The sequence below is a fragment of the Trachinotus anak genome, unplaced genomic scaffold (genome assembly GCF_046630095.1).
Source record: "Trachinotus anak isolate AG129_WGS33_773 ecotype Australia unplaced genomic scaffold, CSIRO_AGI_Tana_v1 ptg000019l, whole genome shotgun sequence".
NCBI lineage: Eukaryota > Metazoa > Chordata > Actinopteri > Carangiformes > Carangidae > Trachinotus > Trachinotus anak.
Genome location: NW_027273870.1, coordinates 1062523 through 1085305, shown reverse-complemented (window position 1 = coordinate 1085305; position 22783 = coordinate 1062523). Strand labels below are relative to the sequence as shown.

General features: G+C 41.3%; 2 protein-coding genes across 7 annotated transcripts; both read right to left on the bottom strand.

Moving 5' to 3' along the window:
- Positions 1-264: 264 nt before the first annotated feature.
- On the bottom strand, positions 265-5854 carry LOC139636411 (arginine and glutamate-rich protein 1). Of its 4 annotated transcripts, XR_011694395.1 has the most exons (8): positions 5716-5854; positions 4817-4939; positions 4303-4444; positions 4024-4132; positions 2985-3075; positions 2312-2500; positions 1754-1893; positions 1560-1677 (listed from the first exon to the last, which is right to left on the bottom strand). XR_011694395.1 is itself a non-coding variant. In XM_071504480.1 (7 exons), exons 1-7 carry the CDS (start codon positions 5750-5752, stop codon positions 1550-1552), a joined length of 819 nt encoding a protein of 272 aa, XP_071360581.1. In that variant the 5' UTR covers positions 5753-5854; the 3' UTR covers positions 265-1549. The 4 variants fall into 4 exon arrangements, 3 of the variants coding, with proteins under 3 accessions (XP_071360581.1, XP_071360582.1, XP_071360583.1); XM_071504480.1 differs by lacking the exon at positions 1754-1893 and having other exon boundaries at positions 265-1677; XM_071504481.1 differs by lacking the exon at positions 1754-1893 and having other exon boundaries at positions 265-1677; positions 2312-2497.
- Positions 5855-9146: 3292 nt separating this feature from the next.
- Positions 9147-22530, bottom strand: LOC139636860 (bMERB domain-containing protein 1-like). Of its 3 annotated transcripts, XM_071505232.1 has the most exons (7): positions 22514-22530; positions 22289-22422; positions 16784-16904; positions 15041-15114; positions 14755-14869; positions 12965-13035; positions 9147-12544 (listed from the first exon to the last, which is right to left on the bottom strand). In XM_071505232.1, the coding sequence occupies exons 2-7, from the start codon at positions 22365-22367 to the stop codon at positions 12432-12434; spliced, it is 573 nt and encodes a 190-aa protein (XP_071361333.1). In that variant the 5' UTR covers positions 22368-22422; positions 22514-22530; the 3' UTR covers positions 9147-12431. The 3 variants fall into 3 exon arrangements, with proteins under 3 accessions (XP_071361333.1, XP_071361334.1, XP_071361335.1); XM_071505233.1 differs by lacking the exons at positions 22289-22422; positions 22514-22530 and adding an exon at positions 20095-20241; XM_071505234.1 differs by lacking the exons at positions 22289-22422; positions 22514-22530 and adding an exon at positions 18692-18844.
- Positions 22531-22783: the final 253 nt, after the last annotated feature.

The window sequence follows — 22783 nt, the reverse complement described above, 5'->3', positions numbered from 1 at the left end:
TACTTAAGTCTGTTTTCATCATAAGACATTATCTCAAGCTTCAAAGGATTAAACAGGATTTGAGAATAGATGTAGATCTAAAGGTTTTATTGCACTACACTGGAGAAAAACAATTTCAAACTTTTTTTTTTTTTTTCAGATAATGATTTTTAATAAATTGGTCCCCATACCACAAAGCTCCTGATGTATGGTCTAATTTCTGTCTTGTGCAGTAACACTCTGTAGTAAGTTAAATGAAGTTGTTGACGATGAATGCACACAAGCTTTGCTTACATTTTATTTTATTTGGAGAGTAGAAATTATCAACCGTTTAGGCGAACAGACTTTCTTTACATGCTTTCATTTTTTACAATCTAGACTATGTTGTGAGAACTTAAAAAAATAGCTTTTTAATTCAACGCATTTGCAGAAGGTCACAGTCATAAGCAGAAAAATGACATGTAGGTCAGTGGAACATATAATTAAACGTGCTCTTACCATCAATTCCATATTTATGTAAAACTGTAACTTTAACCAATGACAGCTGACCTCTCAGGGGGGTGTACATAGATATAGCAACTAAAAATGCGGATGTTGACATAAATTTAACTCATCTTATAAGAAAAGAAATGTTCACCTAAGATGTGACATTATCACTTCATCTAATTTCACACACTTCATGGCTTGTTTTAGTGTGATTTTCTCGCAGTACAAAAGTGCTTACCACTCGATGTGCAGTGTATTCACAGTCACTAAAATATAGTTTTACTTCTGATTTAATCAAAGTCCTCAGCTTGAAAAAGTAGTGGCTAAACAAAGCATGTGTAAAGTCATTAATATGGTAAGTGCTACAGGGTTTAGTTGAGCTGCATCGTAACTTCAGAGTTAAATGCTTAAATAAACAGTCTTCCATACTGGCACCACAAAGAATGGCTTCAATGGCGCGTAGAAGCATATGGCCGTTGGTCACCCACTTTTGTGCCACCAAACATCTTGGCACGTAGCAATCCTGTCTTCCAGGTTTAGCTAAGTGGATCACCACACCTAAGATACCACACCCTTCTCTGTTGTGACAGTCCTGTAATTTCAATGCTTCCTCATGCACACTGTGCAGGGAGGAGTAAAACACAGGGAGTTTCTATTAGGATCTACTGGTTTAGGCAAATATTGATGCTTCAAACTCGGTCAGCAATTCATCTTTCTTGGTACTTGCACTATACACACATACAGTATGTATCTGCATAGACCCGCACACTCACATCACTTACTGGGCTGTTAAGATTGACAAAGTCATCTGCACATCCTGCAGTACTGACTGTAAAGTAATTAATGGTTATCAAAACACCTGTAAAGCGGCGTGACACATGAAGTTAAGAGTCTAAGTAATGTTATACTCAATATCAGCGATCGTTGAATGCCTCTTGTCCAATCAAATTACTTGGTCTGAACTAAATGCTGTATAACGTCCTCATTATCTCAACGCACTGTTCATTTCTTTGATCCCTTTTTTTTTTAACCTCCTGATTCCTCGTTTTCCTTTCTTCTTCAGCAGTCAACGATGTTCTCTCTGTCAGCCTTTCAGCACCTTCTCTTTCAGCAGGTCCAAGATGACCTGCCTCTCTTGGCTCTCCAGCTCAAATCTGCGTTCCCTCTCTTTTCTCTCAGCTCCCAGACGTTCCCTCTCCAGAGCGATCTTACCTGAGAATAAGAAAAGGGACATTTTAACTGTCATTTCCCTGATCTCAGATTTGGGATATAATTCTATAATTCCCACCTTCATGTTGCTGTTCCACGCACACCAAGTCTCTGCACATTTCATTAATGACGTCACTACACGTGATGTAGTCATTCTTGTAGTGAAATGGTTCCTACGTCATTTAGCCTGGTTCCACACATCAGAATCACTGCCCCCAGCTCAGATTTTTGAAATGAAATTCAAAATCAATATCAGGTTAACTTTACTTCAAACTTTATTAGAACTGTCTATAATGAAAATAAATAAGGTATTCGAGCCTGTTTACATTTGGCTGCATCTTTAAAATGAATGGCACTGGATACTTATTGCCTATTTTAGTTGAAATTAATGTTATGATAACATAATCTGAAACAACTAACTTCAGTGAAAATGCAATTGTTCCAGTCCAGCAAAAATTTCTGTATACTTTTTAAAACTGTGACTCTAAAACAAATGACAATCCACTTTGCAATATAGAAATATCCACGTAAAAGGAAACCTGTGACTTTTGTAACCCCTCCCACACCCCCCACTTTCTTTTTTTTTTTTTTTTTTTTTTTTTACACAGGGTTAAATTTAAAATCACACTACACTTACTCCTCTGAATCTCTAGTTCCTCCCGGCGAAGGGCAAGCTCCTCCTCGCGCAGCCGTTGCTCTGCCTCTGAGCGTTTCTCCAGGAAGCTGAGAATCTCAGAGTAGGTTTGGCAGCAGCACTGGCAGGGTCGCTTGGCTGTGGGCGCCGCTGACAGCACGGTCATTTCCTCATGATCTTCCTCTGGTTCTGCTGTGACAGTACTTGCTTGTTTAAATCTGATAATTGGCTCACTGACTCACCCACTTCAATTGCTGTTGCAGTTGTGACATAAATATGATAGGATGTGAATTTCTATGAAAAGCACAGTAAATAAAGATCCAACCTTTCCATGTGTGACCAATGAAGTTGTCATCAATTTAATGTTAACAGCCTGCTGCCACTGCAACCCAAACCCAGTGACAGAAAATAGATGAATAAACAAAAAAAACAACTCTTTGAAGGTAGGTGCTTGTTGCTTTTGAATCCCCCCTTTTCTCACAGTGTGACAAGTATTAACCAGCTACACAGTGGACTAAATTACCAGTATCTCAAAAATGATGGATCATGGATCACAGCCATTGTCCTGGCAGTCTCTTCTACCACTTTTACAGTATTTACTTTGGTCATATTCATTGTGATTTGCTTCTCAGAGGCTGTGTGGATTGAGAGGTTAGTGTCTTGTGACTGTGTTTACCTGCAGCGGATGTTTGTGTGGTAGTGATGTTGGGCTTGTCCTGCTCTGGCAGAGTTAATTCTTCGATGGTTCGCTTTCTCAGCTCCTCATCCTGGGAAAAGACAAGGACAAGATCACTTCTATAACAGGAAGAAGAGAGACAATGGGAATCATGAAAAGCAGCGGCAACCTAGTGGCAGTAGATGTTACTGTAGTAATAATAATATTAATAGGAATGGTAGTGAACATTAGAGTAGTTGTAGCAGCAGTAATAGTGGTAGTGGCAATATATTGTATAAGCAGTAGGCAGGTTCGAAGACAATGGAAGTGACTAAGCTTGTTCCACAGAACAATAAAACCTGCGTTCAGATTTCTCCAGCTCAACCCAGATACACATCTACAACAGAGAAGAAAGGAGTGGTTCTTCAACTCTAGGTTTAATGAGATAATCCTGGCTGTATTACGCGAGTGTGTGAGATTTCTAGATGAAAAACACAATGTTTGTGTATAATATACGTAACCTGAGCCAAAACTGACTCGACCTTTGGTTCCCGTCTGTGGGTTGGACCCCATCAGGAGCCACAAAGTAAAAATGATGGATTTAGAAATAATTAAGAAGAGAAATAATGTACTGTACATATTTGTGTTATTTAGGGAATATTTTTCATTTTCTGACCGCTAACAATAACTCAGATGAAATAATCTGAGAGCTTTAGAAAGAAAGATAACTTCTCCTCGACATATGCAACCTGTGACCAGGGACTGGAAATAGACTCTTCTCCTCTTTAAGGCGTAACAGTCTTACAAGGTTGTGAACATCTGGACGACTACTACACTCTGTGGTTTTAATATTCATGTGAGTCTCTGTAAACATAACAACTGTTCAGCAAAGAGAACAGAAAAAAGAAGACATTGCAGCATGATGCTGTGTGAAGGCAGCTGGAACTCCTACAGTCAGTCTGGCACTGAAACACCCTCTATACAAACACATCTCTTGTGCTGGTGCTGTCACATACGTCTACCTTCTCTTCTGTGCTGGCACCACACCACAGACTCCCACCTGGTACTTTGTGCCCTCGCTGCTGGCCAGGAGCCCCTTCTCAGCCTCCAGCTCCAAAACCTCATGGAGCAAATCCTCCTTTTGAGCATACAGCCTCTCTGTTCCAAACCTGAGAACACCAAATACACACACAAATATACAAACACGTTTCTTTTTGGTAGGGACTAGCACGTCTGTACAGCACCACACATTCAGTTCAGGCCCATTATTGCCTCGGGAAACGGTACGATTTGATGAACTTGTTACTGAAACATGGGTCCTGTTGGCTCAGGCACCGACCTGCGCAGGCTGGGAAAGTCTTGCTTCTTGTAGTAGTCCAGCAGCAGCATGGTCCTCTCCCTGCACCTCCTGGCATCCACCTCAAAGTTTTCATCTTGGAGGGCTGCTGTGATAATTTCCCCGACACGGGCCCAGATCCGTCCTGAAAAACATTCACACAAATCTGAACATACTTTATATCGGCCATCAGCTTTCTATCAGAGCAGCGCATGAATACACAGGCCAGTCCGTGTTGAAAGTATCATGATTTCCATTCCACTCGTCTCTCTGTATCTTATGTCACAGACTTTTAAATTGTACGATTGTTGAATGTCTTTACAAAAAAGCAGTTTTCACAAAGAATCGTCCTCCTCAGTGTTTGATATATAATAATAATATACTGAGTTACTATCAACGTTTCAAAAAAGTTTCTCTATTAAACACCACGTAGTTGTTGCACGCAGTTGTTACTCTGCGGCTCTCTGCAACTGACCAAGACTTTTCAGGAGGATTTGTCCTATAAAAAAGGACTAACCTGGCTCCTTGGAGGCAAAGGGGTTCTGAGCGATGACCTCTCGCAAAAGGATGATGTCATGCCGCGCTGAAAAGCGCACCTGGCGCTTTCGTGGTGGCGTGGAAGGGCTGGCCAGGGAAAAACCTGAATTTGGTAATAGAACAGACAAGATTAGAATACAACACAATACAATAGGTACAACCTAGTAATATTTTGAAACATAACAAGTCACCATAATGAAATGCAAAACCATCCCTCACACAGAGGACTGGACCTGTGCCCCGACCTCTGACCTTCTTGAAAAAGAAAGGGATCAATTCTCTGCCACACTTTTATTATTATTGCTATGATTTTGATGATTATTTGTACACAGAGATACCGAGTCCAGCCTGGTGTGTGGCTTCACTGTAAATTGGAAACCCACTGTTTTCATTGGACCAAAACCTTTACACTTCCTGATGTAAATGGATTCACGTTCTAAGCGCAGGGGTTTTTTAAAGAAAGAAAAACATAATTTTGTATTTTAATTACATTTTATAGCAATGGCTTATTTTGCTATCAATGTCTCCTAGTGTAATTACATATTATGTGTGTCACTAACAAGCCATGGTGGGGAGGACGTCTGGCCTGTGTTTTGGTGCAGAGGTGACAGCTGATGAGTGACAGATGACCGCAGCTCTGTCACTCCTGTCAGGCGGCCTGCAGCTACAAGAACCCACACACACGACCGACACGGACAACCCGCAGCCTCCTGGTAGCCGCACAGAGGCTACGAGCTCGTCCTTTTCCGAGCCACATGCGTCAGGGGAGGAGGAGGAGCATCTGTGCACGAATCCAAACACGCACCAAATGCTGTTTCGGAGATGTTAAGGTAAGTGGCTGAACGGCGTGTGAGGCGTGGGGGTGGGAATGTATCTCACCGTTGTTGATCGGCACCTCCACCACCACCCGTTCCATGTTTCTGTTTGGTGCATCCGGGAACCGCCTGACGCGCACTGTACACGTCCACTCACCAGTACAGGTTCACGACTGACGTGTAAAACTCAACTTGGCGGAGGACCACAACCCGGCTGAGCGGAGGCACCGCTCGGGTCTCCAGCTTGCACTTCACGGATCCGACCAGAGGATGGAGCCAGAGCTCTGACCCGGAGGCCGAGCGGCTCTCCACAGCTGACGGCTCCATAGGGTTCTCTGCTCTCATATTCCCCCCGCAGCCGACCACATAGAGGCAAATGGACATTCATCATACAGTTTTTTTTAACCCTCATTATTGTGTAATATTATTCGGTGATTCTGTGTTATAAATGCAAATTGCATTAGCTTTGATGTTGTGGTTAAATGCTCTGGCTGCACGGAAAAGTAAAAGGCAGCAAAAGGCAAATTGTGTTGTTATTATTTTTTTAATTGAGCATTGGAGCCAGTGTGTTGGAAAGAAGTTTACATGTTTTGTAGTTAAAGTTATAATATGCAACTTCTCCACATTAAAATGTCTAAAATGACTGGACCTGTGCTATATATTTTTTGAGTTGTGCACTTACATTAACCCAAACATTTCCTGCAATTCTCAAACCAAGAGAAATACGTGATTTTCATCATGGTAACATTTAATTCTGTCACCTGCCAGTTACATCATATCTCCTTCATGCTGCTGGAACCTCAAAATTGACTTTTATCCAGTTTTAAGTCACATTTTTAAGACAAACCTTTTACACCTTGATCTTTTTCAACTATATATTTTAACCAGATGAAAGATTCTAGTTATCAGACGTCTGGATCTTCAATTATTAGAGAAAAGTCAGGCAAATGTTATGCAGCTTAGCTCCCATTCACTCTGAGACGTCCTGTGTCCACCAAAGAGTGTCGGCAAATCAGTGATCTTTCAAGTGAAACTGCTTTTTTCAGTGTTTCTACTGGAGCTCTGCAGATAATTCGACTGCCTGAAAATACCTCTCAAACATCTGATTTATAACTAAAAAACAATCGAAACAAAGCTGAGCAGCAATCTCACGTCTGCTCTATTCAGTGTCTCTAACAGTTAGAATCACCAGCTCTTGTTTTGGAGAGGAGGAGATCTCTGCGGATAGTTTGGCTCCCGGTAAAAAGCACCTGAACGACTGACACTGAAGAAAGAGAAGCTTCCAGCAATAGTGGTGAAGACAACAGCTCCCATGATCCCATGCTATCTCATGATGTCACCCAAAGCTGTCTTTTGATTTTTTGTAGATTGAGAGACTATTCCTCACCCTGAGGCTTCTTTAAACTGTTTCCAGGTCTTGGACTCATCCAGAGAACCCTCTCTGCCAGGTGTCAGTGCCAGGCACTAGAGCTTCCCACGCTCTCATTACCAGTGACTGTGATGTAGGGTTGCTGCTCTCATTTAGAAACCCCTGAACTGAGGAGAGATGACCCCAGATCCAAATGACAGACAGTAGGTAACAGTTTGTCCCTCTGACACAGAATAAGGTGGCAGAGAGTGGCAGAGGGTGTTAATGGAAAAATAATTATCGTAATCATCATCAAGTGTATAAAATCTGATTACACGGTGCAACTCATCTCCACAGTCATGCACATAGAAGAATAGAAGGCGTTCAGGCTCCAGATGCCTGCACACCAGCAGCTGGCATCCTCAGTGCTCAGATGTCAGTGGATTGTTAATTAGCCAGTTCTGGTCTTGCTAGGATCAAAGACCTTTTCCAGTGAGTGCTTCAGAGCAGATCGCCCTGCACAACAGCAACATGAAGAGTTTTTTCACTCTTCTGACATCCCTCCAAAAGGCCTCCTCTCTGCTGTTTTGCTGTTTTTAAAAAGCATGTTTCTGCCTTTGGACACATTCCTGTAGGTCTGTTCTCCTGTTCTCTATCAGCATCATCGTCATACTGCGTATCATAGTTACTGAGCACTTATACATACATACTCTGCTGTTACTGAAAGAAAGAGACACACTGAACAAACAGAAAAAAACTACATATGCTTGTATTGTATGTAAATGTTTAGATAATGGGATATATTTTTAAAAGATATTCCTTCCAGAGAGCTTTAGGTGCCTTCAATCAAAGTAAGAAACTGTAATCTGGATTTCTCTGGAGGCGAACAATATATTTAAGATGATAGACCTGCCAGTATATTTTCATGAAGCCCAGGAGCCTTGGAGTTTGTCCATTTTTTAATATCTATTTTCGCATTTTAAATATTCATGCAAAGCCTCTGCACTTTTGCAGTTGAATATTTCCCTGTTGTTTCTTGAACGTCAGCTATGAATGTGTTACATGTTAGGAGACATTAACAAAGTGGAGCAATAGAGAGAATATGATGCAAAAGTATAGCAACAAGAAGGAAGAGCTTCAGCTCTACCATTGGAAATAAGTCAGAAATACTCATCAAACAGTAAAGGTGGATGAAATATTAAACTTATCTTACTGAGCCACATATCTCATTGTGATGTGAGTGAGAAATAAACCTAAAATAACACATGTGGTGCACATGTTCAGTTTCTGGTTACTGTCTATTTTGTGCTTGTGGTATCCATGGAAACGGGTGGATTAAGAAGGAACTTCCCATTCGCCCTTTTTATTCAGTCTCACTCCTCTGCGTCCTTGCAGAGTCACACAATCATACTGGGCTCTGCAGTCAATGTCAGATTACATAAAACTACAGCCTGTGAGGGCCCAGTTTTCACATCTGGATTCAGCAAGCGTCTTCTTGAACAACCCAGCAGACAGGGCAGATGTTTTCTGACATGCTGCCCCCACCCATTACACCCAGTTAGGAAAGAAATCCCCACAGTGACAGAGGAGTGTCAGTCAAACTCAGCATGACAGATAAAGAGAAACCCAGCCTCCAGGCCTCTGACGCCTACTGAGCTTCAAATTCAGTTCTGAAAACTGAAAAAAAAGGATTTTCTCTTAGAGCTCTTATTCTTATTTGTGGCGCCAGAAACTTGCATCAGCTACTTTGATACTAACCCTAAAAACTGACCCATGTCAAGATGAGAGCTGAAAAGGCTTTGAGATGTGAGTATACATACAATACAAATAAAAAACAAAAAAAAACAAAAAAAAAGAGAGCAGTACTTTTTTGGGGAACTACTTTGCTTTCTTTGCTGAAGAAGATTGAAATCATTCTCATAATTGTGCTGTTCCATTTACTTTACTCTGTACTGTGTTGTCACATTTTTCACTTTAAAAACTTTAAAATGTTGTGTCACTCCCTTTGTCCATCTGCCGTAAATAGTTTGCTGCATTTTCAGTTGTTATGGCCAATATAAAAATATATATATTTAAGCATATTTGACTGGTCAGCCCACGTATCAGAAGAGTATCAGTGTCATTAATTTTGAGAATGAGACAGAATCTTGAGATAAGACTGAATTTATTTCATTTACAGATGTAACTGAGAACATTTAACCCTGGTCTTTATAAAAACAGGTCCTTGAAGTCTTCCCCCAGCAGTTCGACAGCACATGCAGCTTTTCATTAGATTGGAGCAGAGTTTATTACGTGGCACAACCAAATGAAACAAGAAGCGAGAGTATACCATCAAGTCAAAGTAACCATAGTAACAAAGCAGTGACAGCTACTGTACCTCTCATTATCGCCCTCGTGTTCCACCCTCGGCACGCAAACAAACACAGGTATATATACTGCACACACACACACACACACACACACACACACACACACACACACACACACACACACACACACACTTCCTGTCTCATTTATTTCTTGCACACACACAGATACAAACACATTTGCACTCTCTCCCTGTGTTGTGCAGGATTATGCTGTTTGAATGACAGTGCTGCCCTTTTCACATGGTGTTCACTGAGCGCTGCCCTTGTGGAAACTCACAGTGTTTCCGCTAAGGATGACTCACGCTGAAGATTAGACCCCCCTAACTCTGTGCCCTCCCACTCGCTTTCTCTTCATCTCCCCTGCTTTCGGCCACTTCAGCCTCTCTTCTTCTTTCATTTTCTCCCTCTCCTGCGACACCGTGTCTCTCCCTGAGAGGCTATGTGGTCTCTTCCATGTTTTTAAGCATTTTCCACAGAACATTCTTGAATCCTTGCTTGACTCGCACTGAGCATTGTCAGGGGGGGTAACACACAGCTGTGATCAGCTGGTTTTAAATAAGAAGCAGAAATATGTCACACACTCAAAGCCTCCACACAAAAAATAATTACTGATCAGATGAGGATCTTCTTCAGGGCAAAGAGCTATATTTATTCAGTCTGCAGCTCAACCATAGGAACAGATATGAAATCATAATGAGTCATTTCTGTATGAGGGGATTATTTTGCCTGAGATGATTCATTTTATGTATTTTTAAGTTTGCACCAGGTCAACTAACTTCAAAATCTATTACAAATAGAGTAGTATTGTTTTGGCAAAAGGGTTTCCACTGTCATATTACTTTTTGAAACTAATTTCCTCATCATCAAAGTATTCACCTCTTCTCACATATTACCAACACACACCCATATAAGAGAAACAATCTCCTGGTACAGCATCTGTTTGTTTTTATGCCATGTCTGTTATCCTGCATTTCAACATTACTGCCACACGTCTAATTCCTCTGTGAACCTCCATGACGGCGCCACACACGGTTGCTGGGTGATGTGTGACCCAGAGCCTCTGTGACAGTGTTGAGACTGAATATCAAAAGATCCAATGATTGATCAAAAGAGACAGCTGTATCCATGTATCCACCCATCCCAAGGACTAGTTGGGAACCCTAAAAAAAGATCTCTGTGTCAAACAGGTCTGCTGAACAAACTGAAAGATTCATAGAGAAATGTCTCGTCTAGCATCAATGATTTAAAAAAGAAAACAAAGAGGCTTTCAATTAGCATGTATCTCTACTTTCCCGTCAAGCAAAGCGGCCTTGTGTGTTTAGTTTACCTAAAAGGGTGTGAAAAGGATTCAGAGGCTCAATTATGGTTGAATTTTTTGCAAACCTAAGCAGACTACATTATCCCTCTAATGAATCCAAAATATGAAAATCACCAAAATGACAACAATAATTTGGTAACCTGTCATTAGGTAACCATGATAACACTTGTGTATTTCTTTTTTGTCATATTTATCAAGAATCATCTCTTTTCGATCCGCCCAACCCTCCTCACTGTGTAATTGTAAAGATATGGGGTATACATGGTTGCTATGGCGACTATTCTTCTTGGCAACACAGAGATCTGCCGTGCTAGTTTGATTGGCCACTACATCCCTGTGCCCCACGTCTTGGATGTATGAGCCACTCGCTTATAGACGTCCTCTAAAGGTACAGATTCAGGCCATTAAAAAAAAAAAGATTTGGGGCAGTAACAAATATGTAAGTGGGCACTAGAGTTTTGCCGCTGGCCAACACAATGTACCCACTCAAAACACCGTCAAGTGGGCCTTAGTGATGTGTATGATGCCTGTCCTCATCACTGGAGTGATATATAAATACTGTATATATTAAGTCTAGTTGTCTGCAGCGTCAGTTGAGCACTGAGCCACATAATTTGTGGAAACATGTATATGTATGATGCAAAACTGAGAGAGATGCGTTAAGATTGAGTGTAAGTTGTTTATATCTGCAGATGCATGGTTTGCTCATGTGCCTTTAGTACCATATGGATGCCTGTGCATGTTTTAATACTGTATGTGTCCCCACACAACACTGCCAACACAATCATCCCTCCTGCTGTCGGTTTGTTAGTCCGCTCAGTAATGTGTGCTGAATACTCATCAGAAATATCTATGGAAAGGCTGAAGCAGGAAGGGGGAAAGTAGGAGTGAGGACTCTCAAAAATTGTATCGTGTGATGTTTTTCAATGACCCTTTGGATGATGGAAGATTTCCATCATCATCGATTGTTAAATACTGGAAACATATAAAAAGGCAGACATGAATAAATATGAACTAAATGGGGCAGTATGAGACATCCGGACTTTCTTCACAAGCCACCACTTTTCAAAAGGTCATACCCATTTGGATGGAATCAAATCACAGGCAACTTCATCCTAACACTGCTCTCGATTAATGTCAGTTTCATTAGTGTTATCCCAGTAAGACTAATTATAAAGTGTGTCTAGACTGGCCTGCTGACTCCTGCAGAACAGCTACTTTTTTAATGAGCGCCGACAGTTATCATAGCTCAGTGAAGTCTCTAAAGATAAAACTTGTAGGTGTCTTGTGCCAATTAGTATATACATTACACAGGCCTGACTTGTGCATCTTTCAAACCATATGAGGAAAAATACATACAGTGTGTTAAGATTCTTCCTTTTGGAGACTGTTAATCAGAGGAAGTTGGCTGAGCAGTGATAATTAACAAGAATGAAAAGAGAAATAGGAAGAGAGAATGAAAATAAAATCAGATATGAAATCCAATGAGAGAGAGAAAGAGACAAACAGATCCAACAGAAGACAAACTTGGGTCTCGGGATTAAAAACACACCACATCAACTTTGCAACATCTTATGTTCTCCCTATGGGAAATCCTCGTCTGCACCGATCAGTCCATGTTTCAAAGTCTTTCTCGGACTGAAAAGTTGAAACAGGAAATATTGACTCTTGATGAGGGGCCATTTTGGTTTGTGGCCCCTGTATCAGCCCGGCACTCAGCACGGGCTCTCCATTTTGGCTCCGGTCTACATGATGGAGCATGTGAAGCCACAGCACTCCTTCAGCAGGGTGAGGCCTGTCTTGGTGAAGGGAGAAGAGGTCTGTTGAGCCCTGGATGGCACCCGTCTGCTTGGTACAGCTGAAGCACAGAGAAATCACACTGAGGGGGGCAGAGGATATATTCTTCAAAAAATGGTGACGTCTAATGTATTATGTGTGTGACAAGAGACAATTTATGTTTTCTCTCTCTCTTTCTTTCTCTCTCTCTCTCTCTCTCTCTCTCACACACACACACAGATCTGCATTTCTTTCCATCAATGTATAAAACAGGTTTGATGATTACAACAATGGCTTCTCTTTGACAGGCACTGCCTCTTTGCTCTCTATTTGGTGAATAAATCAGTGGATGTATAAGTTTAATCTGTCAAAGCCCTCAGGAGAAAAACACATTGAACAAGAAAAACATTTGGAACGCAGAAAATATTTTCACACTCTTTTTCTAAATCTTGTCAGGACTTTGATGCATCACAAAGCTGCGACTCTCTTTATGCTTCATTACCTGTCTTCTTCATATTTCTTGGGAATTTAGACTTCAGGAAATCTGCCATTTCTTTATCTTCTTCTTTCTCCCTGTATAAATACACAAGAAAAAAATACTGATATAAAATTCATGAAAATACATGAATACATAAAGCACTTGGATCACAGATCAAAGTCTTCTGTTGACTCCACAAAACAGAAGCTAACAGAAATAAAGCCCAATGAGAGTCCATTATCATACAAATGTAGAAGTCAAAAACGATCTCTCGTTCTCTGCGTTTGCCCTCTGTTCCACAAGTACTGGCTGCACATTTCAAAACCCTTTCCAAACGTTTCTGGGGTACTTTTAATCCCCACTGCCTCTCTGATTGCGAGAGAGATGAAACATCTTATCAGACACCTGCCAGATAAGAGATTTCTGCAGTTAGAAAAAATTGGATCTACTCTGAGAAGTTCCACCGATACATTCAGTAGATCTGCAGCCACTATGCAGAGAGTATATGGGTGTACAGTATTACTGTGTAGTGCTTAGTGCAGGAGATAAAGATATATGTTGCAGATAAACTGTATGTTGATATCTAATGCACTATGTTGTGTTACTGAAAAAAACCTGCTTATTGTAAAATATAGTGACCGCTGTGTTTTGAAAATAATAACATAATGAAAGAGATATATTGAGTCAGGGTAAAAACAAAAGAAAGATCTCTATATATTAATTAACATGGATAACACGGCCTTGAGCGCTGTCACATCCTCTTCTCCCACCGATCCATTAACACACTGTTGTTCTCCTGCTTCCTGCCTCTCACCTTCCCAGCAGCCCTTCAGCACTTTCACAGCATGCTGGCAGCTGCCAACACAAAATGTGGTTCACACAAACTAACAGTGTTTGTTACTGTCTGGGAATTGGACTGGAGAGAAAATGAAAAAAATAAACATGCCTCAGAAGCCACATCTGGTCGTCCGCTGTCAGCTCACGTTGGATTGCAGCAGAGTGACAGGAGGGTTGAGTTAAAGGACCTGTGAGGCTGTGCCGTTCTTTTCGACTGCATCTCAATACTGAGAGAGTGGCTGTATCCACTGCTGGAGTCCCCCCATTATACAGGTTCAACCAACAGTAAGCCCACATTAAACTGATGGTTTGACACCTCTGCATCAAGAAAATAAAATGTGCAAGAAAATCAGCTGTAATTGTTTCCTGTAATGTTTTTCTGTGGTTCGCTGCAGTGTTTTTGTGATGAGGGAGCGTCAGGGTAGATCTGCTGTGGCAGGGGCCTGGATGTAGAAATCCTCTCTTCATCTCTATCATGAGAAAAAAACACTGCCAGTAGCAACACTTTCAAGCCTTGATGCACCTCAAAAATGCCAAAATAGTTGCAAACAGTTTTTTTTTCTTTTTTTAACCTATGGCAGCTCCTCGTGTCGTGTTCACTGACGCACACTGACACATCTTTAATTGATATGGCTCTCTGATGTGCGCTGTGCATTTCACTCCCTCTCAGTGCTGTGCCTTAGGAAACGGTGTTTTAATGCAGTGCAGTGGGGCGGTGACTATGAGTGATGTCAGAGCTGATCCTGATCACTCATTATGTTGATCATTATTTTAATGACTGATATGATCTGATTTGCTTTAGATGTCAAACTTCAGTGTTTACGATTGGGAAAAGAAATTCTCTGAGACTGAATGGGAGGATTGAAGTAGGATTTTTTTTTTTCTCTCACTTTTAATTATTCATTTACAACCTGTAGTGAGAAACGACCTGAGGATTCCTAGCAAGCTGTGATGAAGCCACGGAAGCAGAGACACACCTGAGTCGTTCAAACTCCACATCATCTACCAGGAAATCTCTCGTCTCCACCAACTTGTGGATCTGCTGCAGAAGTTCTTCTTCCTTCTGCCGGTCCTCATTGGACTTGTCATTATCTGCAGCACAAAGGAAGGAGACATCTGACTATCTAGTGTTTGTCCCAGATTACCTGCAAACATAATGGGGCACAAGAAAAAAGAGCTCGGACATGATTAGCTTCGCTCAGCATGAAGACCGGATCTTTTCTAACTCCATCAATACTGAGAGAGGAAGGTGTTATCTCCTACCTGGTATGGACACTAACTTGTGCAGATCCTTCTTCAGGCGAGTGATCTCCTTGCACAGCTGAATATCATCCATCCTGCATGAGCACGATGGGAGAAAAAAAAAAAAACACAAAGACGCACTCATGTACTGCTTTAAAGGGCAACAAGGGGTGAAATCTTGACTTAACTGAATGGGAAAATGAAATTCAACCAGAGAAAGCTAGATATTGATCTTGTATTTCACACAGGAGAAATCCCTGTGGCGTGCTCAGAACCAGATAGCTTTCACTCTGTGTGCATCACACACTTTCCCTTTCAGTGGCCCTTCAAGTCAGGGGTTCATTACAGACACTGAGGGGGGGTGGAGGACCCTCAGTGTGGAGCGAGAGGTGACCCAGCTTCACAGCAACCGAACCTTTTTTTGCAGAAAGATACGACACAGGGTCAGACACACATTACACACATTCATCAATGTGAGCAGAGCGAGAGCCTCGCCACCGTGCCTTGTCTACCTGTCATGGAAGATGCTCTCCACAGACGTGTAGGTGGAGAAATGGCCATGAGGCCTGGAATACAAATGACATGCTTTACTTCACTTAACAGAAGAAAACACACCTTGGGATTTGTTTACTTGTGGACCCCAGAGTTAAAAAAAAGAAGGTGCTTCAAATCATGACTCTCTATCTCTGTCTTCTTCCCTTCCTCCACCTCCTCCACCTCCTCCAGTCCTTCATTCTCCCGGTTTATCTGCTTGACTCTTGCTTGCTACTCCACACACGTCACTCCTTCTATTCTCCCCGCTGTCAGAGCAGTGTTGCTGCCTATCTTTCAGGGTGAGTAGATGAATAAATATCCATGCATTAGCCTGCTTAGCGGAAGCAAAGGTAAAGCCATTGAAATTTTAATGTGGACCAGCTTGGGGCGTGATGAAAAGAAACGAGGGGAGCGAATAGAGGGCAATGCTGCTAGGTGATGTGTGTCAGATACCAAGGTGCAATCTACTCTGAAAAAATGGCTGCAATGATTTGAATTGATTGTAAGTCAGACACATACGCACTCATCCACCACCCTGACTGCCACACCCATACTATCCAAGTTGGCATTTGTGGTCAGGGATGCTTACTTCCTTGCACACCATATTGTCTGTTGAAAAACCATGCAGCGTTCCAATAGAGAACAGTTCAGAGAATTGTTCAAGAACGTCAGATGGCAGTGTGAGTGAGCAGATTTCTGACATCACAGAAAAGTGTTAGCGATGATAAAATCCTGACAAATAAAAGAGATGTAAGGAGAGGGACCTTACATTAAGAAGACCAGAGTTAACAAAGTGGCCAGCAGTGGGAACTGGAATTGTATTAATATGTATATATGTATGTCTTATATTACTATTCAGATTTCTGAAATCCTTCTGTCTACGTGGCCTTGTCTTTTGTTGTGGTCTCTGGATAATAACTGGAATTATGGTCCATTGAGGGCGTCTAGACACAGACAGGAGCTAGTGAGTCTGTGTCTGGTTAAAATGATGGCAGCAGAGCGGTGAGGGGGCACATTATGGCCATTTTACATTATATAAGACTATTCTATATAACAACTTGGGCTTTTCTCTTCAGCAGAACTGTCTCTCCACTTTTCATCTATTCATTAATCGTCTTTGCTGATGTGCTGTGAGCAGGCCGTATCACACTGCCAAAAACACATCTTAAACTTGAATCTCTAATACAGGACACCAAGTAAAAGCAGAATTGCTGGTGTTATGTCACTCACATGTATCTCAGCTCTGACTCCCTCCTGACCAAGACATCTCTGATCCTCTCAATCTTAAAGAGCTCCCCCTCAATGTCATCCACAGTGATGGTAGAGTCCGCCATGGACACCACGTCGTCCTCTGAGGAGGACAGAGAAACAGAGAGAGGGGTTAATGTCATAAAAGAAAAGATGTCTGACACAAAAAACATTAAAGTGCATTTAGACTCTTCTCTGTATTAAAGGGAGTTTGCACTTCTTCAGCAGATTGGGAAATACCATACAGGCAGACACACACACTCAGAAGCTTTTAAAAATGATCAGCTCTGGCACTGCAGAACAATAACTGCATATGAATCTGCATTTTAAACTGTATAAACAGCTGCAGCAGATGTGGTTTGAAATTGCTGCTTGATGAGGAGCAGAGCAGACCGTCACAGCCAAATTACCACGTGTCAGGATTTGGCATGACTCACATGGCTGCTCTCTCTCTCTCTCTCTCTCTCTCATACACACACACACACACACACACACACACACACACACACACACACACACACACACATACAAATGATAAGTAAATAAGCCTCCCCCCAGTATGGCTGTCGGCCACACTACAGTCCTGTCTACCCTGTTGTTGAGAGATAGTTCATTGTTCAGTCATTCAGTGTCTTTCTTCAAAGTGTAACCACCAGAGACAATGCACAGAATTAGATCTGAAAGTCTCTCCCAGCTAGAGCAGAAACAGTTTGTCGAATCATTAATGACAGAATTAATTGGCAACAATTTTCATAATAGATATAATTGTGCCCATGTGTTGGGTAAATTTAATCTCTTTGGGTTTTGGTCTGTTGTCTGTTCAAAGACATCACTTCTGGCTAAGTTCTCAGAAAGCAACTGATTGATAGAGTGAAAAATAATTGTTAGTTGCAGCCCAGTTCCTAAAAACACAGTTAAGTGATAAATGTAATCGACAGGCAGTTTAATTTGATGTGTCTCTAACTATAACTTGAATTTTATCACAACCAAAAAAAAAAAAAAGTGCTGTTAGTCTTTCTAAGCCAAAAAGCAACACGTGAATCTGATTCACAGTAAAATCAAAGTAGATGACACGTAGAGGCTTTTGTCATAACAACTGTTACTTTCAGTGATGAGTATTTTTACAATATGCACAGCATGTGACTGACATTTTTCTTTTGCAAGGATTAACATATATGTACTGCAGCTAATACTTTGTCTCAAGAGTAATCATAAGAAATGAAATATAAGTACCTGTCGTCAAAGAGCTTCTGCATACAGCACTACATGTTTGTATGGGCTGTATTTTTTTTTTTTTTTACAGAATAATTAGATGGTAGTCAGTAATCCCTGTAGGAACATTCTCTTTCACACACAGCAGCTCTGCTTTCAAGCAATTAAATGATCACATCCTGCACAGAGGGAGCCTCGATGGCTTGGTGAACAGTAATATTAAACCTGATGCTGTGTTTAAATCTGTCTCTTTATACACCCGGCTCCTTGTGCTTCTCCTGTTAACCGTATGCTTTCAAATAAAACCTCCATCATGAAAAAATCCCCAATCTGCAATAAAGCAAATAATGTAAAATGGTACCATGTTTGCTGAACATATCTCAGCCACTATTTAAACTATGTGTGGGCTTGCTCCAAACAGCCCTGTGATACTTTTTAATGAATCTGTCCCAAGGTCCCTGGAAACATTTGTGTGATGAAAGGACATCAAATGATTTCACAAGCTGTTGCAACTCACACTGTAACAGCAACAGCTGCGCTAGAATCAAATAAAGCTGCATGCAGAAAAAAATTAAAATAAAATAAATGTTGTTGTAGCCGTGCACATCAAAATACATACATTAGAATTATTTTACCCTAAGATTCAAATATGTCTTGTAAGGACAGTAACAACTTTACATTGAAGGAAATCCCCTCTGCCCAGTCTTCAATTGTTCCATTTAGCACTGCAGTGGTCCTGGATAACTGTCACTTCCCTGCAGAGAGCTACACCACATGGGGGCTGAGACAAAAATAACCAGGGAGGAACCAGCGCCACCACTGACAGACACTCGCTGGCTCCTCCTGTGGCCCTTAAACCCTCTTTATATACCCACACCATTACTCAGTAGAGCTCTACTATGTAATATCTCCATGCAAGTCACATTTAGCCGTGGGGAAGGTAGAGCTGACTGTGTTCAAAGCACAATGAAGACTTGTCTTCTGCACCAGCCTGAACAAAGGCAGAATAGAAGAGACTTGGCTTGTATGACTTCAGGGTAATAGTTAAAGTACTAACCCTAAGCATTAACCCTGCTTGGTGGTAATTGGCTGTTTACATAGACTTATATCTCTGCTGGCACTGAGGCTTTGTTTGGGAGCTTGCAGCTATAGTGTGCTTTATGTGGCAAACACAAAAAGGATGCTGGAGCACAGACAGACATCTTCACTTAGACACTCTGTGGCTATATGATGAATCTGGCTGACGTCAGTGTAGCATCAAGACAACCTTGACACCTCGGAGGAGAGAGCACTGAGTGAACTGCTGCAGTGAGTATTAAACCATTAATAGGATTATCATATGTTAATGAAAGAGCACAATTACAATACAATGCACAGTAAAGTTGCAAATAAACCTGATTTTTAAGACTATTAGGTTAAAATATTGTTTCTTGCTCAAAAATTAGGGTAGACTGAAAATTCTGTAATTGTGGCTTGTGTTAAAAAAAAAAAAAAAAAAAAAAAAAAAAAAAAATTGCTTTACATTTCTGGAAATATGCTTATTCACTCTAGGATTAAAGATGATTAAAGCCACTCTTATGTACCCTAATTATAGAGCCAGGAGGCAATTAGCTTGGATTAGCATGTGCACTGAAAGCAGGGGAACAGCTAGCCTGGCTCCGTCCAAAGTGCAAATCTAGCACCTCTAAAGCTTCTTGAACAAGCATGACGTCGTCATCGGCCTCTCGCTTTTAGATTTTTGTTTCCATCCAAATCAAGCAAACAATGTACGAGTGAATTATTGAGCTGTAATGTAAACTGAGCTTTAATGCACAGATCTGGGAGCAGTATCAATCTTCTCATCTGATTCATGTCGAGATAGTGATGAAAGTGTATTTCCCAGCATGTCAAACAAGTAACCTCAGCTGAGATGTTTTTTTGTTTCCAACATAAAAAGCAGATACATAACAAAACAACCACCCAGATTTTACTCATTTAATCTGCATCAAACTGTTTTGTCTTCCTAAAACTAAACTTAACCTGAGCCTAAACTTTGAAGGTGAGTTTAGAGTTTAGACTAAAATATAAGCAAACCGTGTTACCTGACAAAAAAGTTTTTCACAGCAGACTTTGCCTTGTCAAACACAGGTGTGACCCATAACTGCTAAATGCTGCCTTGCACTGCCATTATTGTTAATTAGCTACACCTGTGCTTTTCTGCTATAATAAGACAAGTTCATCTGTGCTGTGAAAAAACGTCTGTGAGGTTCTTACAGAGACTGAGCCGCGTGTCTGAGTCATGGTATTTTGTCACAGAAGTTTTGTTTAATTGATAATAATTCATGTCCAAAACAAAATCTGTTTGCTACTGTTATCTTTGAGGACATGTGAGGACATTTCTGCATTGTGGGGACAACCGCGTGCATGTGTCTGAGTTTGAGAAAGCGAGAATGAAAATTATTCACTCTCTTGAACTGCACACTGTATTTACACTGCATTACTCATTACATCACTAATGTAAAGACGTCAGGGCATCACGAGCAATGACAGCTCATTCACACAACAGATGGAAACAGGATCACATCCCAGCCGTTAACAGCAGGCACATAAACATCATGGTTCATACAGTCACCACTGCAAAAAACACAGGCAAGCTCGACTGTCACTGGGAACTGCCATGTAGTGGACTGGGAGCTGGATTCAGATCAGTTATTGTAAAGAGAAGGTACAACATGACGTCAGAAGTGTTGTTTAGTGTATTCTAACGTTGTGAGAGACAACATGTTCTGCTGCAGAGCCTCTCTAGGACAGGTTATTCTGCCACTGAGCAGTTATGACTCATCACTAGACCTCTCTGAAATGTTCCCTCCTTTACACTTTCTCCCCATCCTCACTCTCTCACACTTAACATTTTTATCTCTTTCTACCTCTCCTCATTTCACCCCACATATCCTCATATCCTGCCCCTCTTTTTTATCCAAGCCCCTGGAGATGTGAATTACATCATGAGCTCAATTTACAGTCTTTGCTCCAGCTCCAACTCTCTCTTTACACTGGCACAATGTGCTTCATGCCTAATGAGGTAGAACAGCATACTGACAGACAGATGAGCCGGATTAGAGACCGAGAGGCAGAAGAGAGGAGGGACGAGGAGAATGAGGGGACAAGAGGTGGGAAGGAAGAGAGGAAGGAGTGAAATGAATAAAGGAAGAGTGAAATATTCCAGTGTAGAAGAAAAAACAGATGTAGGGTTTAACGGAGACTCTGCACAGCTTTGGAAACTTCCCACCTGACTGATCACATGAATGCACGTCATAGACGGTGTCGCAGCAGCACCTTTTATGTAGGAAAGCAATTAGCATCATTATTGTAGAGGAACAAAGCTGAAATGAAAATGAATTGGCAACTGTCTTGATAACAAATTAATTGTTTAAGGCATTTTTCCAGCAACAATGTCAACAATTCTCCAGTTACAGCTTCTCCAATGTGAGAGTTTCCCTGTGGTTTATATCTTTGGAAATTTAATTTCTTTGGAACTGAACTGTTGATCAGACAAATAAAGAACATTTGAAGACATCACATTGAGCTTTATGAGACTGTGATGGAGATTTTTCTGTATTCCCTGATGTCATATAGACCAAATTATTAATTAAGAAAATGGTGCTTTATCAACAATGAAAACAATTGTAAGTCGGGGACTTTTGAGGAGGATTATTACTGTGTGGCGTACACAAATGGTCTATCACACACTCATGCTGACATGTAGTGTCCTGTCAAGTCTCACATGGTTCAATTTCCATCATTTGAGGGGCAGATAATAGAGCCCCCCCACCCCCCTTTACTCTTTAATGCTCATTTACAAGACACACACACACACACACACACTAGAAGAACAGACACCTGTGGATTCTTGACATTTACAGAGCTGCTGCCTGTAGAGTAATTAGAAAAATACATTGATTGGTTCTATTAATTATTAGAAAACTCAGTTTAAAAGATCAATGTAAAAACTATAGTAATCCTTGCTGTAGTAACATTTCTGTTTGACATGATAGACCACGAACCTATAAAGCTGAATATTGTGATGATATAATAAATTATATTATAAAACATACTATACATTATGATAAACACACTGTAACTCCCTGTACTGATGTTAATGTAGTAAGAACTTCAGGCACAGTGACACATTAGGAAACATATACTGCAGATTCCAAATACATACAGACAGCTGACTTTAAACTCAGTCAATGGATCAACAAGTAATAATACTGCAGTGTTTGTTGGCTGGGTAACCTGGTTTGTTGGTGTCTCTGCTCCATTCAGTGTGCTCCAGTGAACCGTACTGATGAGAAGATCCTCGCTTCTTCTCCATTGGTCCAGCAGCACAAGCAGCTCTTCTCTTCTTTTCTCTCCTCCAGTTGCTGAGGCTGGTAAACAGCGAGGAAAACCACAGGGGAGGGTCTCGCAGTCTTAGTTTGTTGCTGTATTTCACTGAGTCATCACCAGTCAGTCACCAACCTGCAGCGGCAGAGAGAGAAGGATGTTCCAGCGGTCCACAGCAGCCCTGGCAGGTATCTGTGTGAGCGCTGCACAAGAGGCTCCCTGTGTTAACCCATCCCCAAGCTGCCTGGGTGGTAACTAACCACCACCACCTGGTGGCCAGTGGACGCAGTTACAGCACAGGAGAGCTCACTCTGCGGCGCCTCAAAGGAAAATCACTTCCTCCTCTCAGTCAGCTCGGAAGTCGCTGATTGAAGCTGATTTTTGCCACATGTATCATAAAACACA

Bases quoted from the DNA above. Each gene is read 5' to 3' on its own strand.
- LOC139636860 (XM_071505232.1), bottom strand. From the start codon at position 22,367: ATGGAGAAGAAGCGAGGATCTTCTCATCAGTACGGTTCACTGGAGCAC. The intron at 16,905-22,288 runs GTTACCCAGCCA...TGTCCTCCTCAG, and splicing joins CAGAGACACCAACAAACCAG to AGGACGACGTGGTGTCCATG. The intron at 15,115-16,783 runs GTGAGTGACATA...GTGCTCATGCAG, and splicing joins GAGTCAGAGCTGAGATACAT to GATGGATGATATTCAGCTGT.
- LOC139636411 (XM_071504480.1), bottom strand. From the start codon at position 5,752: ATGGAACGGGTGGTGGTGGAGGTGCCGATCAACAACG. The intron at 4,940-5,715 runs GTGAGATACATT...TACCAAATTCAG, and splicing joins GGAGGTGCCGATCAACAACG to GTTTTTCCCTGGCCAGCCCT. The intron at 2,501-2,984 runs GTAAACACAGTC...GTACTGTCACAG, and splicing joins CACACAAACATCCGCTGCAG to CAGAACCAGAGGAAGATCAT.